This window comes from Carya illinoinensis, chromosome 4, assembly GCF_018687715.1.
Source record: "Carya illinoinensis cultivar Pawnee chromosome 4, C.illinoinensisPawnee_v1, whole genome shotgun sequence".
Classification (NCBI taxonomy): Eukaryota; Viridiplantae; Streptophyta; class Magnoliopsida; order Fagales; family Juglandaceae; genus Carya; species Carya illinoinensis.
In genome coordinates, this window is record NC_056755.1 from 557,289 (window position 1) to 584,392 (window position 27,104).

The 27,104-nt window shown below is 37.8% G+C and overlaps 4 protein-coding genes across 7 annotated transcripts; 1 reads left to right on the forward strand and 3 right to left on the reverse strand.

Annotated features, from left to right (window-relative positions):
- The first annotated feature begins 504 nt into the window (after positions 1–504).
- LOC122308232 (protein NSP-INTERACTING KINASE 1-like) lies at positions 505–4,478 on the forward strand. Of its 3 annotated transcripts, none has more exons than XM_043121430.1 (11): positions 507–1,320; positions 1,425–1,557; positions 1,713–1,784; positions 1,865–2,008; positions 2,122–2,193; positions 2,285–2,344; positions 2,481–2,578; positions 2,705–2,854; positions 2,964–3,305; positions 3,391–3,770; positions 3,880–4,478. In XM_043121430.1, the coding sequence occupies exons 1-11, from the start codon at positions 1,218–1,220 to the stop codon at positions 4,198–4,200; spliced, it is 1,875 nt and encodes a 624-aa protein (XP_042977364.1). In that variant the 5' UTR covers positions 507–1,217; the 3' UTR covers positions 4,201–4,478. The 3 variants fall into 3 exon arrangements, with proteins under 3 accessions (XP_042977366.1, XP_042977364.1, XP_042977365.1); XM_043121431.1 differs by having other exon boundaries at positions 509–1,320; positions 2,708–2,854; XM_043121432.1 differs by lacking the exon at positions 2,122–2,193 and having other exon boundaries at positions 505–1,320.
- Positions 4,479–4,728: 250 nt separating this feature from the next.
- LOC122308233 (F-box/FBD/LRR-repeat protein At1g13570-like) lies at positions 4,729–26,586 on the reverse strand. 2 transcript variants are annotated; one of them, XM_043121434.1, is made up of 4 exons: positions 26,255–26,586; positions 5,499–6,347; positions 5,243–5,398; positions 4,729–5,137 (listed from the first exon to the last, which is right to left on the reverse strand). In XM_043121434.1, the coding sequence occupies exons 2-4, from the start codon at positions 6,342–6,344 to the stop codon at positions 4,862–4,864; spliced, it is 1,278 nt and encodes a 425-aa protein (XP_042977368.1). In that variant the 5' UTR covers positions 6,345–6,347; positions 26,255–26,586; the 3' UTR covers positions 4,729–4,861. The 2 variants fall into 2 exon arrangements, with proteins under 2 accessions (XP_042977368.1, XP_042977367.1); XM_043121433.1 differs by lacking the exon at positions 26,255–26,586 and adding an exon at positions 11,354–11,807.
- On the reverse strand, positions 21,450–22,977 carry LOC122307423 (protein FAR1-RELATED SEQUENCE 1-like). The gene is made up of 2 exons (XM_043120316.1): positions 21,826–22,977; positions 21,450–21,494 (listed from the first exon to the last, which is right to left on the reverse strand). Exons 1-2 carry the CDS (start codon positions 22,975–22,977, stop codon positions 21,450–21,452), a joined length of 1,197 nt encoding a protein of 398 aa, XP_042976250.1.
- LOC122307424 (protein FAR1-RELATED SEQUENCE 5-like) lies at positions 23,107–24,126 on the reverse strand. The gene is made up of 2 exons (XM_043120318.1): positions 24,012–24,126; positions 23,107–23,930 (listed from the first exon to the last, which is right to left on the reverse strand). The coding sequence occupies exons 1-2, from the start codon at positions 24,124–24,126 to the stop codon at positions 23,107–23,109; spliced, it is 939 nt and encodes a 312-aa protein (XP_042976252.1).
- Positions 26,587–27,104: the final 518 nt, after the last annotated feature.

Here is a 27,104-nt window from a genome sequence, read left to right on the forward strand (position 1 = left end):
CAAATGCCATTTCTATTTCTATTTCTATAAATCTGAAGTTATTTCTCTTATATTTTAAGGTGTGTTGCAGAAGCATGCACACGACTGCCGGACCGTTAAACGCTCCTTGGCAGCGGCTGGAAATACTATCATTTAAGAGAGAGAGAGAGAGAGAGAGAGAGAGAGAAGCTTTTACTTTTTAAAGTTTACTCTTTTTGAATAGTTTTTAAAGAATGACTGTCGGCTTGTGGTATGTAAAGCAAGAGCATGTGTGATTGTTAGCTGTCAGTGCTTTGTGGAATCTCTAAAGCACACTCAACACTTCACCATCCTAAAAGATATTAAATATGTAATTATATGAAATCATATTAAAAATTAATGGACGAAACTAGAAAGGAAAAAAAAAAAAAAAAAACAAAAAAAAGAAGAAGAAGAGCCAAACAAATATCGTCATAGTTCGTAGATAATAGATATAGGTAGGCGGTGCCCAAACCCATCATCAATCTCGAGCCCCATTACATTGAGATTCTCGCATCCTCAAATCCTTAGAAAAAAAAAAAAAAAAGAACGACTGTATTTGGGACTGTATTGAGTGGCCAAACTCATGGAACACTGGATTCCCCACGGTCCCAAGCAAAGCTTTTGATCCCAAACACATCCACACACTGACCTCTGACCATTTTGTGTTGAACAATTCAGTCATATGTATCGTTTTTTTCAAAAAATAATGATAATAAATCGAACTGAATACACTGACAGTATAATGCATCAAGATGACTCATGCCTGAACAGTGAAGAATTTGGTATCAGGATAATGTACACGCGAAATGTAAAGTTTTCATCTTTATCACGCTTGGAGCTTTTTACTTAAAATGAAGTAGTGGAAACAGAGAAATACAAAATAGCACGCCCCATTTACGCAAATGCATGATTGACTCCCTAGGGGAATTCCTGTCTCCTCGAGATTTGGTTCGTTTTGTTCTTTTAAACTCATATTTTTCTCTCTACAATCTCCTGACTCAATGACAAGCATGCTAGTTCCTTTTAAATAACCCAAAAACGGATTTTTTTACTTGGGGTCTGACATAAGATTTTCGGCGAATGGGATTCTGGTATGGAAAGCAGGAAGTGAGGTTGTGAGAGACCACTTTGAGGGCTATTCTTCCTAGTAGCTCCATCACCCACCATAAGCAGGCTTTACTATCTGTGAGCCTCTGCTCATAGCAAATCTCAATTCAATGGCATTGAAAAGAAAAGAAGCTTCTGTGTGTTTTGTGGCTTTTCTGTGTTTTTGGGCTTCTGCATATGGATTACTTTCTCCCAAAGGTGTAAACTTTGAAGGTAACTCCAAAATTTCTTTCCTCCATACCTTTAAAATCTGCAAAAACGGTGTTCTTTAGGTGCATATATGGTGCGAAATTCTCATCTTGCTGCTTTGTTTGCAGTGCAAGCTTTAATGGGAATAAAAACTTCTTTAAAGGATCCCCATGGTGTCCTCGATAATTGGGATGGCGACTCTGTTGATCCATGTAGCTGGACCATGGTTACCTGTTCTGCTGAGAGCCTAGTCATTGGCCTGTAAGTCGTATTGCAATTCTATTTCTTGGAGCTAGACACAGCATGATGTTAAACGTTCTACTCCATGAAAAATAGCCAAAAGTTTGTAAAAGAAAAAACAAAACAAGAAAAGAAAAGAAATAGGTTCTAAAGTTTTTGAAATTTTCTTGTTGCAGGGGTACTCCTAGCCAGAATTTATCCGGTACTCTATCTCCAAGTATAGGCAATCTGAAAAATCTTCAGATTGTGTAAGTTTCGTCCACTCCTTAATGAAAATGGTTCTTCTTTGTAATTGGTTTTAATTAGTCTTCTCTGCACTACTCTGCAGGCTTTTACAGAACAACAACATTAAAGGACCAATCCCTGCAGAGCTTGGAAAGCTCTCAAAGCTTCACACACTTGATCTTTCGAATAACTTCTTCAGTGGGGAAATTCCTACAACTCTGGGTCATCTGAGAAGCCTCCAATACATGTAAGAATTTCTGAGTTGAGACTTGATGCTCAAAATCTATGTAAAATAGCTATGATATTATTCCTCGGTCTATATCTGATGAGATTCGCTTGAATTGGGCCAATTGGCTATAGGAGACTTAACAATAACAGTCTCTCGGGAGCATTTCCAATGTCATTGGCTAACATGGCCCAGCTTGCCTTTCTGTAATTCTCTTCTCCAATTTTTCTTTCGCCATGCACAAATGTTTGATTTCTATGATTGAATTGTTTCTGAAAAAAGGGTTTTATTATTCAGTGATTTGTCCTACAACAGTCTGAGTGGACCTGTACCCAGATTTCCTGCTAAAACATTCAAGTAAATCTCTCTCTATCTCTGTGTGTGTGCGTGCGTGTGCGTGTGTGTGTGTGTGCGTGTGTGTGTGTGTGTGTAGGGCGAGTGCCCATGTGTGGAAAACCGTAGAATAGATACTAAACTTTTCTTATCATCGCAGCATTGTTGGGAACCCTTTGATATGCCCAACAGGCTCTGAACCAGACTGCAATGGGACAACACTCTTGCCAATGTCCATGAACTTGAATGGTTCACAAAGTATGGAATACAATACTTTTTTGTCTGTAGTTTTTTCTTAAAAACTGTTTCCCCTTTCCCTAATATGCAATTTCATGTTTCGTGTATCTCGTGTTCATTCTGACCTCAAGATCTTTGCGCCTTAAGCAGCTCAGCCTTCTAGTAGACCTAGCAGTCACAAAGTAGCCCTTGCCTTTGGCTTGAGCCTCGGATGCCTATGTCTCATGGCCCTGGGATTTGGTTTTCTTTTGTGGTGGAGGCAAAGGCACCACAAACAGATATTCTTTGATGCCAAAGGTTAGTGTTAGATGATGACACTTCAGAAACTGAAACATTTATGTGGCGTGTTTGAGTGCTTGGTAATAATTGGCTTGAGTTATAAGTCAAAATCTCTTGAAATTTTCAGACCGGCATCATGAAGAGATTTCCCTTGGAAACTTGAAGAGATTCCATTTCAGGGAACTTCAAAGTGCAACCAACAGCTTCAGCAACAAAAGCATACTTGGAAAAGGTGGTTTTGGAAACGTGTACAAAGGAGTTCTCCAAGATGGGACTGTTGTGGCTGTCAAGAGGCTTAAAGATGGTAATGCAATTGGAGGAGAGATTCAATTCCAGACTGAAGTTGAAATGATTAGCCTAGCAGTGCACCGAAACCTCCTCAGGCTATATGGTTTTTGTGTGACGCCCACAGAAAGGCTTCTAGTTTACCCATTTATGTCCAATGGCAGTGTTGCTTCTCGTCTCAAAGGTAAACTAGTTAAAAGACAAGCAAACATGATTGCTATGCGAGATGCAGTGTTTTGCTAAATTAGACTCAAATTGATCTTTGACAGGAAAACCTGTCTTGGACTGGAACACTAGGAAGAGGATTGCCTTAGGAGCTGGCAGGGGACTATTATACCTTCACGAGCAGTGTGACCCGAAGATAATTCATAGGGACGTGAAGGCTGCAAATATATTGCTTGATGACTCTTGTGAGGCCGTGGTAGGAGATTTTGGCTTAGCAAAGCTTTTGGATCACCAAGATTCACATGTTACCACAGCAGTGAGAGGCACGGTGGGGCATATAGCCCCGGAATATCTTTCCACCGGTCAGTCCTCTGAGAAAACAGATGTCTTCGGATTTGGGATCCTTCTCCTAGAATTAATTACAGGCCAGCGAGCACTAGAATTCGGCAAGGCAGCCAACCAGAAAGGTGCCATGCTCGATTGGGTGAGTACAAGTTCTACGCAGGCTTTTCTTTCCCAATGGTTTATGCTTACTGATCTGGTATTAGTCTATTTTGGATATACATTTACTTGACATCGAGTTATGATCACAGGTAAAGAAAATCCATCAGGAGAAGAAGCTTGAAATGCTTGTGGATAAGGATCTTAAAAGCAACTATGACAGAATTGAGCTGGAGGAGATGGTCCAAGTGGCTCTTTTGTGCACCCAATACCTCCCAGGCCACAGACCCAAAATGTCTGAAGTGGTCAGAATGCTTGAAGGTGATGGGCTCGCAGAAAGATGGGAAGCTTCTCAAAGAGTTGAATCTACCAAGTGCAAACCCCATGAGTTCTCTGCATCAGATAGATATTCTGATCTCACCGATAACTCTTCCCTACTAGTCCAAGCAATGGAGCTCTCTGGGCCAAGGTGAATAAATTCCAAAATTGATGTATTTACTATTGTTTCTATGAAAGTTGGAATTTTGATGGAACAAGTTATAGTTGAAGATATTCACAAAAGGTAAAGAAGATCGAAAGCCTTTGCTCTATAGATGTCGAATCCAGGAACTCCAAAGGACTCCGATCTTTTCTTCAATTGTACAGGATATTTTGAGCTTGAAATTTGTTGGTTGTTTGTATTCCAACTCAGTGGGGATTTATAAATCCATCCCCTGAACTTTATAGAACAATTAGTCCAACATCATCGCAATCATGTGCAAGAATAGTTCAATTTATTAAATAATAAAAAATTATTCTATACAACGAATTTAGCATGTCTTGGGGAATTATACAGTAAAATAGGACCTTTATGAGTGACAACGTTAATATTTTAATCTTTAGGCTTAGTTTGGATGTTTCATCTCATCATTATAACTTTCTCAAATTCTTGTACAAAATATAATAAATAATTTAATTTTTTCAAATTTTAAAATAATAATAATATTAAAAAATAATATTATAATAATATTTTATTTAACTTTCAACTTTTATCTAAAATTATAAATTGTTTGAAGTTCTTGATATTCTAGAATATAAACTGAGAACATGCAAGTATGCAAAGACTGAATTAGGGATACCTCGAAGAGACAAGGCTTACAAGGTTAAACTAATAACCTTCACATGTTTTGAAGCCCACTCAACTCTTCGAAGTAGCGATTCAGAAAGCCTTTCACCTCTATATTTTATAATAGTCATCATCTCAAGCACCGGCGAATGTGCAAGAATAAACCAGATAAATTCCAACTCAGTTGTTGTGCCCCATATACCTCTTATCTTCACAACTTTGAGTTCGTTGAAGTATGAGCCTGATAGGCACTGTTCCTTCATAAAATGCACGAGAGGGTTTGAATCCGCAAAAGTAGGATCAACCTATAGAGTCGAAAAGATAGGAAATTATATTCCTGAAATTAAAGCAGCTGTAAACAAGAATTTTGGCAAAGAAATTGGAAAGGGAAAGAGAACACTAAAACTCACTGAAATAGTCAGTTCCTCTAAATTTGGGGCTCTACCAAGCAGGGAAAACAAGACCCTCACATCCTTTCTGCTCTCAAATCTGATTTCCCTTAGCTCAAGCGCAAACAGATGGTCAAGCATGGTAGGAAGTCTCTCTGGTACATTATAAGCAAGGAACTAGCAACAAACGCACAAAATACATACAAGAAAGATAATTTGTCAATATTCAGGGAAGAAAGAGAAACAAAAAGAAGAAAAGGAAAAAAGAGACTATTACCTCAAGAAAATCACGGTGTAAAATAAGCTTGCCAATACCATGCAGACAACCAATAACACCGACCAAATTGCAAGCTCTTACTTGATCAGGACGCTGGGGTATGATCCTTAAGCGAATATCAACACTCCAAAGAAGGGGAGCGTTTTGGAGACAAATATCTTGAAACTGGGAATCTATTTTTAGGTGCTTAAGTTTAAGACTGTTGATCTTAAGAAAAGATGGGGGATGAATGTGCAACAACATCAACCTTTCAAGTACGGGGCAGCTACCAACTAAAACTTCTAGTGTGTCACTGCTAATGGAAACATGAGTGAGATGGAGGCTTGCAAGACAGTTAAAACCTCTGAATGTAGGAGGTGGACTGACTATGCAACCATTAAGTTCCAAGCAACTTAACTGCTGACAAGAGAATAGGCGAGAAGGCAACTTAAAACGCTTAACATTGGCAAGCTCCTGCAGAATCAACTCCTTGATACCTTTCTCTGTTAAAAACTGAATCCACTGCTCCAAATCAGAATGGTTTGGGTGACAATAAGCAGCAAGCTCAAACTTCTCGATTGAGCCACTGTGATTTGACTGGACCTGCTGAATGATTTTCATGATTTCTTTCCATCTCAATACTTTGTCTGATAAATAAGTGGGGAGACATGCGTCGTTAATAATGAACTGTGAAAGGCCAGTCCATTTAGATCTCCATTGACTCGATAAGATACTAGTCCTTGCAGCTTCTTTTAATGGCATGCTGACAAGAATTGTGTCTAATACATCCCATGGTAGATTGCTAATCCTGTCAACATCAGTGTGCTCTTCCATCTCTGTCGTACCAGGCTGATAAACTTTCCTCATATTCTGTGCAGATGAACAAATTTAATCAATGTCCATTCTTAAAAACAAAAGCATATAAGCAAGAAGCAAAAGTACATTGACGTATTAAAAGAACAGATCGTGTTACGGGCACAAGGTACAACAAGAAAGTGCTCAAACTTCAAAAACTTTTTCAAATCAAGTTAAAATAAGAATAACATGAGAGAGAGAGAGAGAGAGGGGGGGGGGGGGGGGGGGGGCGGAGCGGGGGTGGTTTCATTCCTAAGTTGCAGGGTAGTGCTGAAGCAAACCACACATCTCGCGCGACAAAATTTTCATTCCTCCATCATTAACCACTGTTAGAATATATTGTCTATAATTTGTTTGTATAAAGGTATATGGGTCTCTTGTATTTAGGGTATATATATATTTGTGTGTACACTGTGAATAAAAGAACAGAGTATTATTTCATCAAATCTCATCTACATGATATCAGAGCGTGATTCTCACGAATCTGAGTTCTGTATGGTTTGAGAGTGTTTTTCGGATGTAGTTTGTGAGCTCACCGTGTTCCCCGGCGTGTTTCCATGTGGTTTGGGTGCTCGTCAGCGGCTTGTGGTGGTTTGAAGCACTTTCCTACGTCATGTCTTGTACTGGACACCAGGGATGAACTCGTCGACAGTTTCTGTGGGTATCGAGCCTGGTTGCCGTCGTCTTCAGCCGCCGGAAGGGGTCACCGTCTCCGATCCAGTACCGTTTGGTTGCAGGTAAGCTCTATTCCAATTCTGGAGTAGGCATAACCCCGAACCTGGACCCGATCCAAGACTGACCCGGACCCGATCCGAGACAGGCCCATATCGAGCATATACCGGCCGAAACAGACCCGATACCGGCTGGTACAAAGCCGATTTCGGCTGATATAGTCCGGTTCTGGCCACTTTCCAGCCGATACATTCTGGTTCTGAACCGGTAAAACACTTTTTTGACCAGTTCAGACTTGTTTCATCTGATACAGGCCCGAGATTTGGGTTTTTAATCTGGATTTCTACTTTTCCAGATTGTATTTTCCAGTTTTTCATCCATATTTCATGTTTTTTGTGTGAAATCTTTGTTTCTAAGTGGATTGTTGTGATATCTTGCTATCTTTTCCATGGCAAGTAAATTTGAGTCATTGTCGCTTGCACCAAATATTAGTATGCCTATGACTTCGGTGAAGTTAAATGGAAAGAATTACATGTTGTGGTCAAGATCCATTAAAATGTTTTTGAAAGGCAAGGGTCTTCGTCCTACTCATCTGATTGATCCAATTCCTGCTTCGACTAGTTCTACATTTGCTCAATGGAAGCAGGAAGATGCTCAAATATTATCTCTGATGTTGACTAGTATTGAACCTAGTATCTGCTCAAGTTTAATACATTTTGACACCGCTCAAGAGGTGTGGGGGCATCTCAAACAGATGTATTCAAGTGCTGGAAACATAACTCGTATTTATGAGTTGTGTAAATAATTCTTCGTGTTGGAACATAATGCTTTGGGCCTGGGAGAATATTATTCTCAAGTGATGGGCATATGTGAAGAACTCAAAATGTATCAACCCATCACTTCTGATGTTCTAAGTATGCCAAAACAACGAGAAGATTTTAATATTGTTCACTTTCTTGTTGGCTTAAAACCAGAGTATGAGTCAGTGCGTCTCAAATTTTGGCAAGTCCACAGCTTCCCTCATTTCCTTATGTATTCTCCCAACTTCAGCGAGGTACATTGTCTTCTGATCAAAGTAATGAGAGATCTGTTGTAATTGCTTCCTATGTTGCTCCTGCTGGGCGTGGAGGTCGGAGTGGTAGAGGTGCACGTGTGGGACGTGATACTAGAGATAATCGCACTCGAGGTTATGAATCTCGTAAGTGCACCCATTGTGGTTGCACTAACCACTCAGTGGATTATTGTTGTGATCCACATGATAGACCATCTGGGTCTGCTAATCAAGCCACTTTCCAAGATGATCCACAGTCAACGAACTCCAACCCATCTTCAGATATGATTAGTATATCAAAGGATGAGTATAAGCAGTTTTTGAGTCACACAGGGGCTTCATCTTCCATAGCTACTCTTACCTACTCAGGTATAGCATCCACATGTCTTGTCTCATCCACTCAAGATCTATGAATCATTGATTCAGGAGCTAATGAACATCTAACTGATTTGTCTTCTGCCCTGTCTAAGTTAAATACTGTACCATCTGTAAAAAGTGTCACTCTTGCTAATGGTTCTCTTGCTAAAGTTACAGGCATTGGATCCACTAAACTCACTGACTCCATATCCTTGTCATCTGTCCTACATGCTCCGAGTTTTCCTTTTAGTTTGTTATCTATTAGTAAGATTACTCAAAATCTACAATGTTCAGTGACTTTTTATCCCTCTTCATGTGTTTTTCAGGATCTCAAGACGGGGAACAAGATTGGTACGGGGCATGAAGCTGGTGGTCTGTATTACCTTGATGTTCAACAGTCACCCACTCGAGCCCTTACAACCCCTCATCATCTGCTTTTGAATGGCACTGTCGCCTAGGTCACCCCTCACTTTCTCTTTTGAAGTGTCAAATTAGGAACTTGGGAAGTGTGTCTCCCTTTTCTTGTGAAGCGTGCCAACTTAGTAAACACCATCGCGTGTCTTTTGTTCCTCGTATTGATAAACGAGCATCGAGTCCTTTTGAATTGGTTCACTTTGATATATAGGGACCAATTAATATTGCATCAAACAAGTTTCAATATTTTGTTACATTTGTTGATGACTACTCGCGTGTAGTTTCAAACAACCTTCATTCTCATTTTTTACATCTCAAGTTTCAAAACTCTCTATTCCTAAGACACTTTAGGATGCATTATCTGATCCGGGATGGAGAACAACTATGAAAAATGAAATGGATGCTCTTCATCATAACGGCACATGGGATCTTGTTCCACTACCACCTAGTAAACAACTTGTTGGCTGTAAATGGGTATACACTATCAAATTTCATCCTAATGGTTCTGTAGAACGTCTGAAAGCCCTCTTGGTTGCAAAGGGCTACTCAAACCTATGGCATTGACTACGAAGAGACATTCTCTCCAGTTGCCAAAATATCTTCTGTTCGAGTGCTAATCTCTCTTGCTGCTAATTTAGACTGGCCCTTATTTCAGCTGGATGTAAAAAATGCATTCCTCCGTGACGACTTACAGGAGGAAGTTTATATAAAGCAACCACCTTCGTTTGTTGCTCAGGGGGAGTATCGAGGTACTGTATGTGGGTTGAAAAAGACATTATACGTTTTGAAACAATCTCCTCAAGCATGGTTTGGAAGGTTCTCTGATGCTGTATTGACATTTGGTCTTCACAAATGTCAAACAGATCACTCGGTATTTCACTTGCATAGTGATGCAAGTCAAATTTTGTTGGTTGTATATGTGAATGATATTGTAATTACTGGGAGTGACTCTGTTGGAATTATTAGACTAAAACAATTTTTACATGATCAGTTTTAGATGAAAGACTTGGGCAAGTTTAGATATTTCCTTGAAATTGAAGTCAGTAGATCTAAAGAAGGCATCAACCTATCTCAGAGGAAATATGTACTTAATCTTTTGAAAGAAACCGGCATGTTGGGTGCACGACCTATTGACACCCCTATGGATCCCAATCATAAATTCTTGAAAGAGGAATGAGAGTTGTTTAGAGATCTAGGTATGTATTAAAGACTTGTTGGGAAATTGAACTACCTCACCATCAATAGACCAGACATCTCTTATGCAATGAGTATACTGAGTCAATTTTTACAAAAGCCTAGGATCTCACATTGGGATGCTGTAATTCATATTCTTCGTTATCTCAAGCGAGCACCTGGCCTTGGAATACTATATCGACCAAATAGACATCTTAGGGTTGAAGCATTTTCAGATGCTGATTGGACAAGATCTCCTTCAGATAGAAGATCTACTACAGGATATTGTACCTTTGTAGGAGGCAACTTGGTTACATGGAAGGGTAAGAAACAAACAGTAGTAGCTCGTTCTAGTGCGGAAGCTGAATACAGGACAATGACACATACTAGTAGTGAGCTGACATAGTTACAACACTTTTTTTAAGAGATTGGGTTTCTAACCCCGTGTTTCATGAGAGGACTAAACATATAGAGATTGATTGTCACTTCATTCGAGATAAGATACTAAGTGGTGACATTGCTACACCTTTTGTGAAGTCCGCAGATCAACTCGCAGATGTGTTTACTAAATCCTTGGGTTGGAGTCAATTAAAACTTATTTGTTTCAAGCTAGGTTTATATGATGTATATGTCCCAGCTTGAGGGGAAGTGTTAGAATATATTGTCTATAATTTGTTTGTATAAGGGTATATGGATCTCTTGTATTTAGGGTATATATATACTTGTGTGTACACTGTGAATAAAAGAACAAAGTATTATTTTATCAAATCTCGTCTACAACCACAAAAACCATCTTTAATTTTACTTTCTACCTTCCAAGGACGAAGCTAAAGTAGCATCAGGAGGAGAGGAGGCACTTGGTCCAGGAGCTATGCCCCTAGGTGAGGGACTTGCCCATCATACTTGTTCTCATGCCCAGAGGGCCTAGCTAGATAAAGAAGGGGGTGTGGGGGGTTGGTTCCCTTTGAAGGACGTTAATCTGAATTCTTTCCCATAATCCCTGGCAAAGGACGTTAATTCCACGGGGAGAGAGCACACAGGAAGATACATTTTTTAACCTTTTCAGTAAATAGAAAATGATCCGTGAGCGACTGTTAAAGTTCAATATCCATCCCTTAACGACCCATGTGACTTTCCAAATCCTCATTTATTTCCCTACGTTTCAAAGATCAAATGAAACATTTATGAACAAACTCAAACAAAACCAATCCAAAGAACCACTGGGTCTTACCATCTTCAGGAATTCAAAACAATCTGCAGACTTTAGCACCCATTTATTAACAAAAAAACACTAGCTACTCAGATTGTGAAGTGGTCAGACGAGATAAGGAAGCTATGAATCTTCTTAATCTACCTGTTAAGCCTCAAAAGAACATAGCTACTCTGATTGTGAAGTGGTTGAGACCGCAGCAAGGTTGGTATAAATTGAACGTTGATGGTCGTTCGTTAGGAAATCCGGTCTCTTCGGGTGCGGGAGGTGCCATCAGAGATTATAGGGGAGATTTGATTTCTGGGTTTGCTATCCATACTGGTATTCATTCTAATAATTTTGCTGAATTTATGGGTTTGATTCAAGGGTTGCGCATAGTGAGATACCCAGGTTTGCAAAATATAGAGATCATTGAGATGGACTCAAAACTGGTGATTGATTGGATAAAGAAGAAGAGGTCTGGTATGTGGTATTTGAAGGATTTTTGGGAGGAGATGTTAAGGTTGTTAAGAGGGATTATGCTTCAGTTTTCGACATGTTAACAGAGAATGCAATTCTTTGGCTGATGGCTTTGTACGAAGGGGTGCAACAGGTATCAGTAAGACTTGGAATAATAGCTGAGGCTTACCTCGTTATCTTAGGGTATTATTCGTTTGAGTAATGCTACAGCTACCGAATGGTCTGACAAGTGCACTTCATCCATTGGATTTTTTTCCTTTTTTTCATTAATTTTTTTTATAATCTTTAAATACTTTTTTTAAAATAAAATTGACGACAACATTAAAAAATATTTGCTTAATCATTAAGTTAAAAAAAAAAAAAAAATCAGGACACACTTTCGAAACCCTTCTCTCGGTGGGTTTAAAATTTCTCTTCTCGTTTGGATAAGGTTGGAGGTTCTTTTTAAGAACAAAAGTTTGTATTGGGTAGGACCTCTAGTTTGAGGTCTATGTTCTTTGTTACCACGGGCTTCTCCTCGGCCTTTTTGTGAGGATATTTAATAAGAAAAAAGATTCGGAGCAGCCCCTGTTTGGGAGCAGTTGGCGAACACCACACGTGGCATGGGCAAAAAGACCAAATTCTCCCCAAATTCTTCCCAGGTTCCGTTCCCTCCCTCAGTATTGGCAAACATTTCAATTTTGCCAAATGTAGCTCGAGCAACTCTCTCCGTAGCCGGCGCTCCCTCCCTCGTTCCGTCCCCCTACCATCACTCTTAGCCCACTCTCCCCGTCGTCTTCTTTGAAGCAAAGCAACCACCGACCTCACCTCAACCCTCCCCACAGTCCCCAACCGCTGGGTCCCGAAGCCCTCTATGACACGATCTGGGTAACCATGCTTTTCTTGTTGCTTTCCATGTTTAATGCTTTTCTTTTTGCTTCCCTTGTTTCACTCGCTTGGATTCCGGCTGTAGTATTTCTGTGAGGGAAAAGTTGGTCGCTTTATTGTCTGGGTATCAATGTTTGGGTCGGACCTGTTCAGAAGTTTCGTTCCCGAAAAGTTTTAGAGCAACTCGGTAGAAAGTCTTTTGAGTGGTTTTGGTAAGTTGGCTCGTCTCAGTTTAAGCTTAACTTTTGCCTCGTAGGTTTAGTTTTAGAGTAGTTGATGTAAATGTTAGCTTCTGGGGGTTCTTGGTTTTGTGGACTTTGAGATTACAGTTACTAATTCCGGCTGAGCAAGGTTTTGGTTTGGGTTTGTGTCTCAGAACTGGCTTTTGTCTAATTTAAGAGTTGACACTATGAAGTTGTTCATCTCGAACGTCCCATTTTGTGGGGCTTTGGCTTGTGGCATAACACGAATTTTGTGCTCCTTCCAGTGCAGGCTAGGTTTACCGGTTCACGTGAAAGATCTTGTTTTAGGAATTTGACTTCTAGGGTTGCGTGTTTTGCTGTTTTCAGGAACTGAAAATGCTGAAGTTGGTATGAGTTGAAGCTTAGCTTTATTACTCGCTATCCAGGTTAGAAGTTGAAGCTCCTTCATCACATACGATTTTACTTATCAAAAAATAAAAATAAAAAAGCTCCTGAATCACATACTGAAATTCTTAGGTTAGGCTTGATATTTGAAGGTTCTTACATTGATATGTAATTCATGATAAACTATTACTTCAAATAATAAAATGCAAGCACATATGGCACTTGAAATGTGTAATTCTCATATATCATAATGTTTCATTTATTTTGTCTAATTTCTAACTATTCTTTCAGAATTTTTCTTAGACCTCTATTATGGTAGTTTAATTCTCATATATCATAAGAAATTCTGGGATTTGTTTTTTTTTATTCTGTTATTCAATTGGCTCGAGTCATAAACCTTCATGCAGGTCCCCCCGCGCTAATGTAATGATGTATTGATGATTTAAAACACTGGAATGTAAGTTCCCAGTGTCTGCACTACATGAAAAGAACCTCCAAAAAACCGGCAGAGTTTAGTGGTAACATGTAGATTATTTTCCTATTTCATAAATATTATTTCTTGCTACAGAACCCTGAGTTCGACTTCTCACACGCATAACTTTTTTTTGCTTTTTCAGAATCAATAATGTCAGCATCTCAATCATCATCTGTACTTAATGAATGGATCATGGAATCTCCAACTTGTTGGTGTGGTTTGAAAACACCACTAAAGACATCTCACACGTCGAAAAATCCTGGAAGGAGATTTTTCGCTTGCCCAAACTATAAAACGGTAAAAGCAATTTGAATCGTTTGCTTTGTTTTGTTGTGCCTAATGGTTTGCTGCTTGTTCTGTATTTTATCATATTAATTGGGATTTAATACTGTGTAGGGAGAAGCAATGTAACAGCCCGCTAAAAAATCAATTAAGGAATTTCTATTGACTTTAGGAACCTCATGAAAACTCTGTAAGTTTACACGAATCGACTAATCGCATAAATTTTAACCTGTCAACATAGTTAGTGTTATCACTCACTATGGTGCCAGAAATGCGATTTTAATTATTTGAGATAGTTAAAAGTGTCAGAATACATTATAGTCTACACCACTAGGCTTAATTGAATATTTAGAATTTTTCAGTACTAAGTTTATTACGTTTATTTTTGGAGTGAATAGTAACCTCGGTAAATGTACTGAGCGCAGTGTTTTCAAATTCATAGTGTGAAATGTTCAAATTAGGATAGCGATATTTTATTTGGACACTTGGCAAGATCTTAACCACACATAATGAATAGTATTAGATACTTGGCACAAAGAGAAACCATTAGATGGAATTGTGAAGGAAATCAAGGTGTGAGATCATGACACCTAAGCAAAATACACATTTGGAAAATATCTTAAGAATAGAGATTTAAAATACACATAGAAAGATTTTAGCCACCTTACTCTTCCAAGTCTACTCCACATTTGGAAAATATATTGAGCTGATTTTTATAGATATTATTGGATAGAATATTTTGAGATAATATTTTATAGATATTTTGGGTAGGAGAAAACCACACTCAACTCTCAACTCCAGCCTTATCATCTCCCTTATCTCTTCCATAAGCATCTCCAGCCATCACCCACGAACTTATCTTCATTTACACGTTTCTTTAAAAGAATATCAAACATTCTCTCTCGGACAGCTTTTAGGAGTTCTTTTGCATGCCCATTTCGAAGCTGTTGTAAGTGTTTTATCATAAAGTCTCCTTCATATAAGTTGTTCCTTTTTGAGTCTAGTTTACATGGATATCTTATTTGCCCCATTTGAAGATCATTTGGTCAGTCAAATATTGTGTAAACTATAGAAAGGTCATTCTGGGAGATAAACTGGAGAATATGTTATAGTTTGGAGTTTTTGACCAAGCTAATTGATAGATATTGGTCCGAAATTTTTATGGAGTATTGTTAACATGTATATATGACTATTGGTTGAGGATTTTTGCATGATTGAAGGTTTTGATGAAATATTTGCTTAGATTTAGAAACTTAGAAACTGGAAGAAGAAAAACAGTTTCTATTTTGAGAAAGTTTAACTCTTTGGTGGTCTAAACCTATTCTAATGACTTTGATAATTTTATTGGAGGATCCTAAGCATCTTATATACATGTTATATTATTATTTTGAAGATATTTGATGTTAGTTTCAAAGATATGAAATTTTATGTAAAGAGATATTCAGATAAGCCAAAGTGTGGATGTTCTTGGCTAAATTTATGTTTTGGTTAATTTTTAACCATGTGATCTTGAATTAGAAGCTTATATATGTTTTAGGACATCTTTTTAAACCATGTGATGGTTTGGTTTGAAGATCACATATTTATAAGTCATAAATCAAAAGGTTGATCAAAACAAGTTGGAAACAAAAATCAATAGAAATAGCATATGAGAATTTCGGCCCTATGGAGTTTTAATAGTTGTGATTAGTTTTAAATTTTTCTAAATTGATATTTGAGTTGAGGATAAAATTTACATGAGGCATGTAAATTTTGGTGACTTTTGGAGTTAGTATGCAAAATCCTTAAGTTATGGGTAAAACGGTCATTTTCCTACATATAGAAAGTAAAATGGAAATTTTACTCTTTAAGTTAGTATTTTTCCATATTTCAAATTATTAGTGATTTAGTACTAACTTTTAGAATCACTAATTACAGTTCCTCGTGATCGCGCTTGAGGTTTTATAAGAAACGCGGAGATCGAGGTAAGTTAGCTTTTAACTTACTAGCAGTCTACTGTGTATGTGTGCTAAGTAAAGGAACTACAGTATATGTATATGTGTTATTATATATGTCATGCCATGCTAAGTTATCACGTAATTGTCTGTTATACAGAATTTATTCTGTCATCAGTTTTTATCTGTTACATAATATATTCTGTCATGTATTATTGTACGTTACAAGTACGTCATGCTAAGTATGCCATCTATTACATGTATGTCAAGTCATGTAATATTCATTGTTGCAAGTATGTCATGTTAAATATGTTGTCTATTATATGTTATGCCATGTTACGAAATGTTTCTATCTCAAGTTGGTCATGTATTCTAAGTTATGTTCAAGTCACGTTATGTTACGTCAGGACTTCAGTCCTTTCGTATTCCAGTCATATTTTATCTTGAGTACATTATGATGTGTAGAATACATGGGGCCACAACAACTGTGGAGTATGTATTTAACTACAATTGTGATGCGTAAAATACATGGGGCCACAACAACTGTGGAGTATGTATTTTTCATGTTAAGTCAAGTTTGTGTAGAATACATGGGGCCACAACAACTGTGGAGTATGTATTTTTAATGTTAAGTCAAGTTTGTGTAGAATACATGGGGCCACAACAACTGTGGAGTATGTATTTACACGTAGAATACATGGGGCCACAACAACTGTGGAGTATGTATTTTTCATGTTAATTCAAGTTTCAGAACAAGTTCATGCTAAGTCAAGTTCAGTTCATGATTCAATTTAAGCTATGTCAATTATGCTATGTTGTATGCTAAGTTATGCTTTAATTACTTATGAATTTGATTATGCATTTATGCTTTTACTGTCATACATGCATCATTAGTCTGTATGGAAGTTTTTTGTTAACTTGCTGAGATTTGTAATCAAATCTCACTGTGGTAGTCCCAACTACCATTCCCCCCGAATGGTAGATCTTGTTACAGGACCTGAAGGAGGATCAAGAGCTGACCAACTAGACACAGTCGACTGAACGACGGTGCATCGTTAATGTTAATATAGTAGTTAAATTACTACTTGTACGATGGAGTTGCATCTCCAGTACTATTGGATCATAACTATTTCGGAATAGTGCTGTGATCTTAGTTATTCAATGGATCTTTATGTATGAAGTATGTTTCAAGTATTGGGATATTTTCAGTTTGGTGCATAGTATTGCTAAAGAAAAAAATTATCCGCTGCGAATATTGCATAATGTTAGATGCATGTTAGGATTATTGCATCTTATATGTCATGAACGGGGGCAGGTAACCTTGTGTTGCATGTCTCGACGCTTCAAATGTCCGTCCGATCCCAAACGGAATTTGGGGGCGTCACAGGGTGGTATCAGAGCAATACGTCTCTGGGCAGTAAATCCACATGTCCTTAGGAAATGCACCAAACATTAAGCTTGAAATTTTAGTCGTCAGTAGGCTTGAATTTCTTAAGGTATGAAGGGTAGTATGTGGTTTTAATATATATACTCGTATGTTTCAAGAAGGGACACATGACTCGTGATAGAATATCTCGGAATCCTAAGGGAGATAATAATCAAGAGGATCAGAATTTCCCGATGGATGAAGGATTAGTTGAGGTAAACATAGTTAACGTTGATCTGATTGCAATTGATGGTAGTATTGCATTATTGTTATTTTGGAGTAGGTCAAGTCATTGGAGTTGGTAAATTGTACATTGTTTGATTCAAACGAGTCATTGTTTCTATTAATTGTGGTGCTTGAGAATTCAGCTTGGAAGTTAAATTGTTACCCTAGTGGTAAGAGTAACAATTTTCATTAGAAGTATTATTGTTCATACCAATGTAGATATAGAATACATTTTAGTAATATGAGAAAGGATATGTAGGATTGATGAATAGTATTCCACATATTTGGAGAATTGTTTTGATTCTAAAAATACGATAGAAATTGTGTTTGGAAGAGTAATTTGATTAGGAGAAGCTTTAGCCTTAGTAGGATTCATTTATGATAATAGTATTACCACGCCGCCAGTAAATGATTTCTGGCAAAGCACTATCTTTATGGATACATAGATCGATCTTCTTTTGAAGACTATTATATGGAGAGTAAAATATTGGTCTTGAGGATTTATGTGAACATTAGGAACAAATCATTTAAAGTTAAAATAATTGATAACTTATGATGGATAGAAGAGTTATGACAATCATAAGAGAGAAAGTTTCAAGTTTAAGTTATTAACTGGTCAGTTATCAAAGTACCACCTAGGAAGATGACTGATTGTTGCGATTATAAAGAAGTAAGTTAGTCCTAGACCAGTAGAACTCCTTGAGGTTTTTATTAACTTGAAGATTACTGAGAGTTTGGATATGCATGATTAAATGCATATTTATATGAGTCATTGGATCATGTCATATATATGAAAATCCCTGAAAGAAATAAAATGGAGTACATAAAACATATACCAGAAGATAAAAACACAAATATGAATATTTGTGAAGTATTATTTTATTATCATAAAGCAAAATTACAGAAATTTGAGGCTCTTTGCCTCAATCTTTAAACGTTCTTGCTCTTCAAAAATCTGCATGCCTCTCCTATCTAAAGGAGTAGCCACTCGAAAAGAAGAGTTAAGCAAAGATTTTAAATCTCTGTTCTCTCGCTTTACTGCTTCTATCTTCATGTTGGATTCCATAAGAAGCCTCTGAAGCAGAGAAATACTCTCGTGGAGTTTGTCAACCCCACCAGTCCTGGATTGCAGTCTCTGAGAATATGCGACAATGGCTGATGAGTATCGAGTACCGAGACTCACAAGCTCGTAGATAAGTTCATTTTCTGATTTATTAGTCAGATCATTATTTGATTGCATAATAGCACCTATGGAAGAAGCAGAAACAACTGGGGAACGAGGTGCAGAATACCTCATGTTTTGGCAATGAGAAGATTGCTGAGCCATTGCAAAGTGAGTAAGCAGAAAGAGATTGCAGAGTAAGAATGCAGATTAATTTCAGAAAAGTGAAGAAGATGAGATGAGAAAGAAGATGAACTGAATAATTCTTTTATAGAGAAAATTATGGCGAATCACCTCTTGTGAATCATTTCTCTACAAGAGACAAGAGCAATGTAGTATCATAGCTGCGGTGCCTGACAATTACAGAAGAACAAAGTAGTGTCGTAGCTATGCGGCGCCTGACAACTACAGAAGACCTATAAAAATCACGCGGATCAGAGTTGTCTGGTCTAAAACAGAGTGCCACCGATTTTGTTAAAAAGAGAGAAGTTAACGGTTTAATTTTGATGAATTCTTTACTAACTATGGTATTTACAAGAACATTTAAAGTATATCACCTATGCTTTTCTAAAGAAGAGTTTCGGAAGATTATTTACTTAAAGTTTTAGGTTTGGAGAGTATGTCCCAACTACCATTCCCCCCGAATGGTAGATCTTGTTACAGGACCTGAAGGAGGATCAAGAGCTGACCAACTAGACACAGTCGACTGAACGACGGTGCATCGTTAATGTTAATATAGTAGTTAAATTACTACTTGTACGATGGAGTTGCATCTCCAGTACTATTGGATCATAACTATTTCGGAATAGTGCTGTGATCTTAGTTATTCAATGGATCTTTATGTATGAAGTATGTTTCAAGTATTGGGATATTTTCAGTTTGGTGCATAGTATTGCTAAAGAAAAAAATTATCCGCTGCGAATATTGCATAATGTTAGATGCATGTTAGGATTATTGCATCTTATATGTCATGAACGGGGGCAGGTAACCTTGTGTTGCATGTCTCGACGCTTCAAATGTCCGTCCGATCCCAAACGGAATTTGGGGGCGTCACAAGCAAGGTGTGATTTTTTTGTATGGGCCAATATACTTCATTTGCTTGAGCAAAATTTTCGTGCCCGTGAGAATAAGCGACAAGTATTTCGTGGAATGATGTATTAGAGCGTGAGTATGCCGTTCGGAAACAGGAAGATAAAGTGAGAGAAATAGCAAAGAATCTGAAAAAGCAAAAGCGAAAACTTTTGTGTTTCTACTGGATTCTGACATTTGTAATACTGTTTATTTGGTTCGGATAAATTCTATGTAATGTACGGTGTATGAACTCTTTTGGGTTTTGCATGGTTCTTTTGAAGTGCACATGGTTTGTGGACCAAGACCATGTATGTAAATTGATTGGTGTTAACCTCACCATGTAAAGAGCAACTTTTGTGCAATTAAATTTTTACCAGTAGTCTTTAGCAGTTGTGTTGTTTAGTGACATTGCTCAAAACCCAGATGGCTTTAATTTACATTCAGTTTTTATGCACTTCAAGTATTGTTTTTGGCCATACTTGAAACTCATCTGATTTGAAGGGCAAGGTGGATTTATAGAATCTGAGAGAAGGTGGACTTATCCCACTTTGGATTTATCAGAATAGCGTGCAACATTTTGAAGGTCTTCGATTGATTATTGTAAGCTGCTGCATTTATCAACTTCAATGGCTAAACTGTGTTTGCCATATTATAGCATCCTGATGGTCCAATCCCACCTTCTATTTGTGGATATGGTAGAATCAATACAATATATATACATAAAAAGTCAAACGATACAATTATTGAGGCGTCATTCAACTGGCCATTATATACTACTCAGCCATCAAGTACCATTCAATAAGCTTCAACAAGAGAATATTTCAGATTTGTATGCATACCCATTGGTCCTCGTACAAGAAAACTAAGTAATGTCTTAAAATTAAATATATACAAATTCTGTTGGCACATCACATTAAATATATGTGACCATTCAAAAATCTGGCCAAAAATTAATAGCTCTTCAGTTCAGTGCAGCCTCCTCGAACTGAGATTTATAAAGTGGCAGCATACCAACCATTCGGACTGAATCCCACTCTCTGTACTGCAGGAAATCTTGACCTATGTTAAACTCAGGTTTCCGAGGATAGTAATCTCCAATTGATCACCGAGACCTATAAAGGGATCAAAGCATAAATGTAAGGACTTTCTGGCAACATCTATAAGTTGCATTTATTCCTCTCGAAATAACACGTAAAGCCCAGCAAATATCTGTTCCCATACTGATAAAAACTATGTGTGTATGCAAATATCTTGGTTTCTAAAAATAGTAACCCTTATCTTTCCACTTTCTCATACCCAGACCTACTGATTATAGTAAGTAATTTTCTAAAGCTACCACCTCATACCAAGTTCATGATAAGTTTAATAAAATAGAAACTTCTTATTTTTTTTTTAATGTAGCATAAAACGGGAAGCTAAATTCCAGAGGTGAATTGGTAGAATACCAGCAGTATCTATTTCATGACTAGCATAAAAACTAACATAAGTAGGGCATGTCTCAAAAATCCTTATTCACCTGTAGACAGTCTTATATTGCAGTAACATTGAAATTTTGCAGTAACATGTTCTAACCTTTAGTTTGGTAATGCAATTCTCATTCTCACATATCAAGTGCCACATATCAACAGCTCCTGGAAAAAATGTTAAAATCTTATCAAGGTTTTCCCACATGCATATATCTTCAAATGTAAATTCCAAAAATACTATTATAATGCAGATTCAAAAACAGTATGTTGAGGCGTAATTGACCTCTCACTTGTCCAAAGGGCAATCGAGATCTGTAACCTCCTCCCTCATCTACACCAACACCCATTTCACAAAAAAGCAGGGTTTGTGACAAAATCAATGTTTACAACCTGTAAAGGGAGATTGAAATGCCATCAAGTATTAACTAAAAATTGTTAAATAGGCTAGGTATCTAAATGAAAAAAAGTTCATGAATTACCAAAAATGTTACTACCACCCTTTACAAAAATAAAGTTTGTTAAGGTTGAGATCCCGGGCTTTCACCCAATTCACTTTCATCTACCAAGAGTTTCCTGCAAGTCTAAATTCCAAAGAAATGCTCCATACATTAGAATGAATTTCTACAAAATATCAAGTAGGCTAGGTGTTTTTAAATTTTTACCTGTTTTTTTCTCTTTGTTGCCAGCTTCTCCACGGTTGGAACCCTTCTCTTATTTGGAGGTCTCCCTTTCCCTCGAACGACGTTAGGGCTTAAAATCTGTTTACCCTTATCTTTCTCAACCGTTGGGTTCGCCTGAGTTGATTGGAACGTCGAGTCACACGTTGAACCAATGCTTGTTTTATCAAACTCGTCAACATAGTGCAGAAATGCATGGACTTTGTCAGTGTTTGAGGATATTTTGGCTGCTAATTTCGCACATCTTTGGATCATCAGCTCGTAATTACGCGTGTCTGACCTACCCCGCACGTCATCATAACTACTTCTGATTAGTGTGTAATGCCTTTTTAAGTCCTTTCTCCATCGATCCAGGAAATATACATTTGGCAACACATTAATATTTTTCAACTGACAAACTCTAAGTGCATGCCTACATATAATCCCCCTCATCTCAAACAATCCACAAGTGCATTTTACCTCACACTCATCTTCGTTATAGTAAACTGAGTAATGAACCCTTTTGGTTTGCTCATCAAACGATATTTCATCCAACACATCAAATGTTAAAATGCAACCTTGTGTGCTTACCAACCAACAATTACAACACATTAGGCCCATGAACTCTCGTTGGACCTCCTTAAACTTTGCATTGGTATAGAGTTTTTGAAACTGCCTCTCAATGTTGAAAGGGGAGACGCAGGGGATAGTTTGGTTGCTACAGTTGAAATCAGCAGTTGTCTCGACCTCCACTTTCTTTCTAAGAGCATTATCGAATTGGTCGACAAATTCCTTCAACGTCGTCCCAGCATGGACATACCCGTCAAAAAATGCGTTCATACTTTCGGACCTTTGCGTTGTACTCATTCCAGCCCAAAATACACTCTTGAGGAAGATTGGAACCCAAAAGGACCTCTCCTCATATAAGGATTGAAGCCAATTGTTGCCGAACAGATCATACTTTGCAAGTAGTTGACCCCAGCTCTCCTCAAATTCTGTGGTGGTATGTGAATCATATAATGCCGACTGCAAGTCAGTTTTCAACCCATAGTTGAATTTGGCGTGCGATCCTAACTTCTCTGGAAGTTTGCGCATTATATGCCATAAACAATATCTATGGCGAGTTTCAGGGAATACAGTTGCAATCGCATTCTTCATCGCTCGATCTTGGTCGGTTATGATAGCTTTGGGCGCTCTACCCTTCATGCAATCCAACCACATTTGGAACAACCAAACAAAACTATGTGTGTCCTCGCTTGACAGCAATCCCGCCCCGAATAGTATGGACTAGCCATGATGGTTAACACCAACGAATGGAGCAAAAGGCATACCGTACCTATTTGTTAGGTACGTTGTATCGAACAATACAACGTCTCCAAAATACTCATAGGCGGCTCGACTCTGTGCATCAGCCCAAAACACATTCCTTAGCCTTCCATCATCATCCACATCCATGTAAGAAACAAAGCCATCGTTCTGATCTCTCATTCTTTTGAAATACTCATTAAGTGCATCGCTACCTCCTTTACCCAACCTTAAATATCTAGCTTTGTCAATATAATTCCTACAATCTTTCTCTTGAAAAGCCAAATTCTCATAACCCCCCGCGTCAACAACAAGAGAATAAAAGTTCTTGTGCATTCGTATACCAGCTCTATCATTCAGCTCGAGGATCCTTTGACTATATTCATCTAGATGCTTGTGCGACCGCAATAGTCTACTTTTCTTGGGGCTCAAAGTAATATGGTTGTGAGAATTTTCTACAGTTGTCAAAACCCATTTCTCATGACAGTTCAACGTTGCATTTACCTTCACCTTACAACCCGTTTTAGTTGTTGCTCGTGGCTTCGAGATATTAGTGTTTGGCTTCGGATAGTACTTTCCGCCACGGGCACAACCAATAGTCAGATACACAGGTCTCCCATCATCATCTCTTTTAGTCCTCTGTGTCCTTACGCCAAAACCCTCTTGCTTGGCATAGAGCTTATAGTAGGCAATAAGCTCTTTTTCACTGTCAAACTCCATACCAGATCTTGGTGGTTCAACTTGTACCTCATCATCCGGGACAACAGTGCTACCCTCTAAATCTTCATTTATGTCGAAGAACATTTCTATGAATGGAAACATAACGATGAATTAGCATCAATACAATATAAGCATCATTAAATACATAGAATGGAATAGTATAATACCATCAGCATCATGACAACTTCCAACATTTTCTTCAAATTCAGCTTCTACACTATTTGGTGTCATTGACGCGGGAGGCGTTTCTTGCCTCATGTCTTCCGGATTACTTGTCGACATTTGGAGATCCAAATAAATTCTGATGCGTGTAAAATGGCTGTGAAGTCGACGTCGAAAGTCTGGGTGCCATTCTATCTTCCTCTTCCCCCATCACACTAAAATTAAGTCAGTCTTTGGAGGCTTTATTTCAGACTGCACAAAAGAAGAAAAAGTTTATTAAACTGTCACAGTTAATATAGAATCTCACACTTGAATAACTGTGAAAATATTATTGCTACAAATACAATTTTTTGCTAGTGGGAGTTATTAATGCAACCTCTCAATAAGGGCAAAGATCCAATACTGTTTATTTGGATATTATTCACAATTTCTAAATTTATCTATTTGACCTATGAAAAAGAATAAAAATACTAGCACCAAAGAATTTCTAAATCAGGTTATGCACTTAATTGGGAAATCCAAGATGGAGCTCTTGCAAAGTTCTCAATAAGGTAAGCTGAACCTTGGTTCCCTTCTCTTATTTGCATGATCTATGCATTCAAAATAACATTATAATGAACCATACTCTATAACTGCTGCATATATAATCATACAAATCAAAGCCGAATGAGATCCAACCCAATAAGCCAAATGTAAAGCTAATATTATTTTTATTCATTATAATAATCCCCAATAAGCATAATGAATGAGGAAATGCTAAAAGTAAATGAGGAATTTGAATTCACATAAGAAAGACAGATTAACATTATGGTAGCAGTATTTTTTTTTGGCTACATCTTATATTTTTTTATAAATGAATATCTTAATTTTATTTTGTGTATAGGACGGATTTGGGCAGGACACAATATACAGAAGTTTAATTGTCCCTGTCTTAAGATTTGTTACATCTTGTTAAAACCCAGACTGTTGTTAAAACATTATGGTTTTACGTCTTATTTTTTGGTTTCATCTTATATTTTTTTTTAAATGAATATCTTATCTTTATGTTCTTGATGAAACTCAGAGCATCTGTAGCACAAACTCTAAGAATAAATCATAAATCAAAACCCGTTTACAGAATCACCACTTAACCAAGATAGCCCACGTAAACCACCGACATAAACAATATAATGAATAAAAAAAATAGAGAAACAAATAAATGTAGCTTCTTTGAATGACAGTCCGCACAAAGAGCAATAACAAGAGGTGAAAGCTAGGAAACGAGGAGAAAATGAGTTGTAACCGACCTGCCATTACCAGAGGAAGCTGCATTGCAAGAAAAGCAAGGAAAAAGGGTGTCACGTACGTTCCCATGGTCAAGACAAAGAGGGAAATTTCCTCACAGAGAGATATATGAACTGTCTGCATATATTTGTGAGGCTTGAGCTATATGATGTTCCATAAATCACTCGATTTTTTTCCTTCTTTTCTATTTATAAGACCACAGATTTGGGTACAGTAGAGTGGTGAATGACGATGCAAAAAATTCCGCAGCAGTACAGATAATCAGCCTACATCAAATAATGTTTGAAAGAGATGCTTGAAAACAGAGCTCAAAACCAGCGATCAAAAGCCATGCAATTTTTTTTTTTTATCCATGCCCTAATCCGAAATATCCATCTCACAAAACCCAAAACTCACATATCCAACTACACGATGAAAGTAACCATATGAAAGTTCACTTTTCACAAACTTTCTGTTACCTTCGTATGAGCTACGCCGGCGGCCAGAGAGTTTCAGCGACTTCGCAATCTAATTTTTACACCATTTGCTTGTTAAAGTATTTCCCGAGGAGCGGCGGCTTCGTATGAGCAATGTGGTGACGCTCAGTGTTTCTGGGCGGAGAGCCGGCGTCGCCGGTGGCGCTGGGCGGAGCAGGGGGGTGTGTCGCGGGGAGGGGTTTCGCGGGAGGGAGGATTTCGAAATGCAAAACACCAACCAACCGTATTCCATTTTCTAAAAACGCACGTTTTGAATTATTAAAAAAAAAAAAATGGAAGGGGGGAAGCCACGTATGGTGTGCAGGTGTGCAGCTGTATAGTTGTTGTTCCGTAGAACAACTCATTTAATAATAAGGAGGTCTGACATCCATCCTTTTCATAAAAATAAAATAAAAAAAAATACTGACCCAATAACATATAGTTTTTCTACAAACAAATACGCGCGCTGGGCATGTATAGAGAAAAACCGAGAAGAAGAAGGCGATTACCTTGACATCGGCAGTGATCGGTGACGGCGGAAACCGCAGAAGTTGCTCTTTGGGAACTGGCTAACTGGGATGACGGGAGGCCAGTGGTATGCTTCAAAAGTTGTAACTTGTACTATTCATTTCCTAAACAAGTATTTGGTGGAAGGCAGATCCCTTTTCCTCTCACGATATACTACTTGTATTTTTTGGTGCAATTTGTAATCACGAACTCATTATTCAAAAAGGAAAGAAAGAGAGTCGAGCATATCAAGATTGTATCGGAATATACTCATTATTGGAGATCTCGATGGCTAAAAAGGAGACGTGCTTTAATCAGACTACTGAAACAATAAGGTAATAAATAAGGCTTCAACTGTTGAGCACCAAAACTCGCAATAAGCTCAGGCTTTTCAACGTTTCCCAACACGTCGATTTCTTAAGCCTTTACAGTATTTTCATGTTTGTTATATTCTCCTTTCGGCTTGGAAAATTCAGCATCCCAAACACTTCAATTCAACGTGACAGAAAGTTGAAGAAAAGTTCCTTGATATGTGAAAGTACCGTTCTCCTCATGGCCCAGCTTAGGGTCACACGAGGCCCAACAAGAACGGTCCAACTTCTGATTAGTCGGGTCAAGAATGCGGCTATTACAACCTACTTTTACGGCCATGAAAGTATGAAACCCAATGGGTTGCGGTCGAATACCATCCATCGTTTTTCTTTATTTTATTTTATTTTTTTACTCATTCATTTTATTTCCACTGCTTTAAAATGAAAAATAATTATTTAAATAATATATTATACTAATGAATGATGTCAGTTATATTAGTAGCTCTACATTAATTTTGTTCCCTACTTAAATCGATTTGCA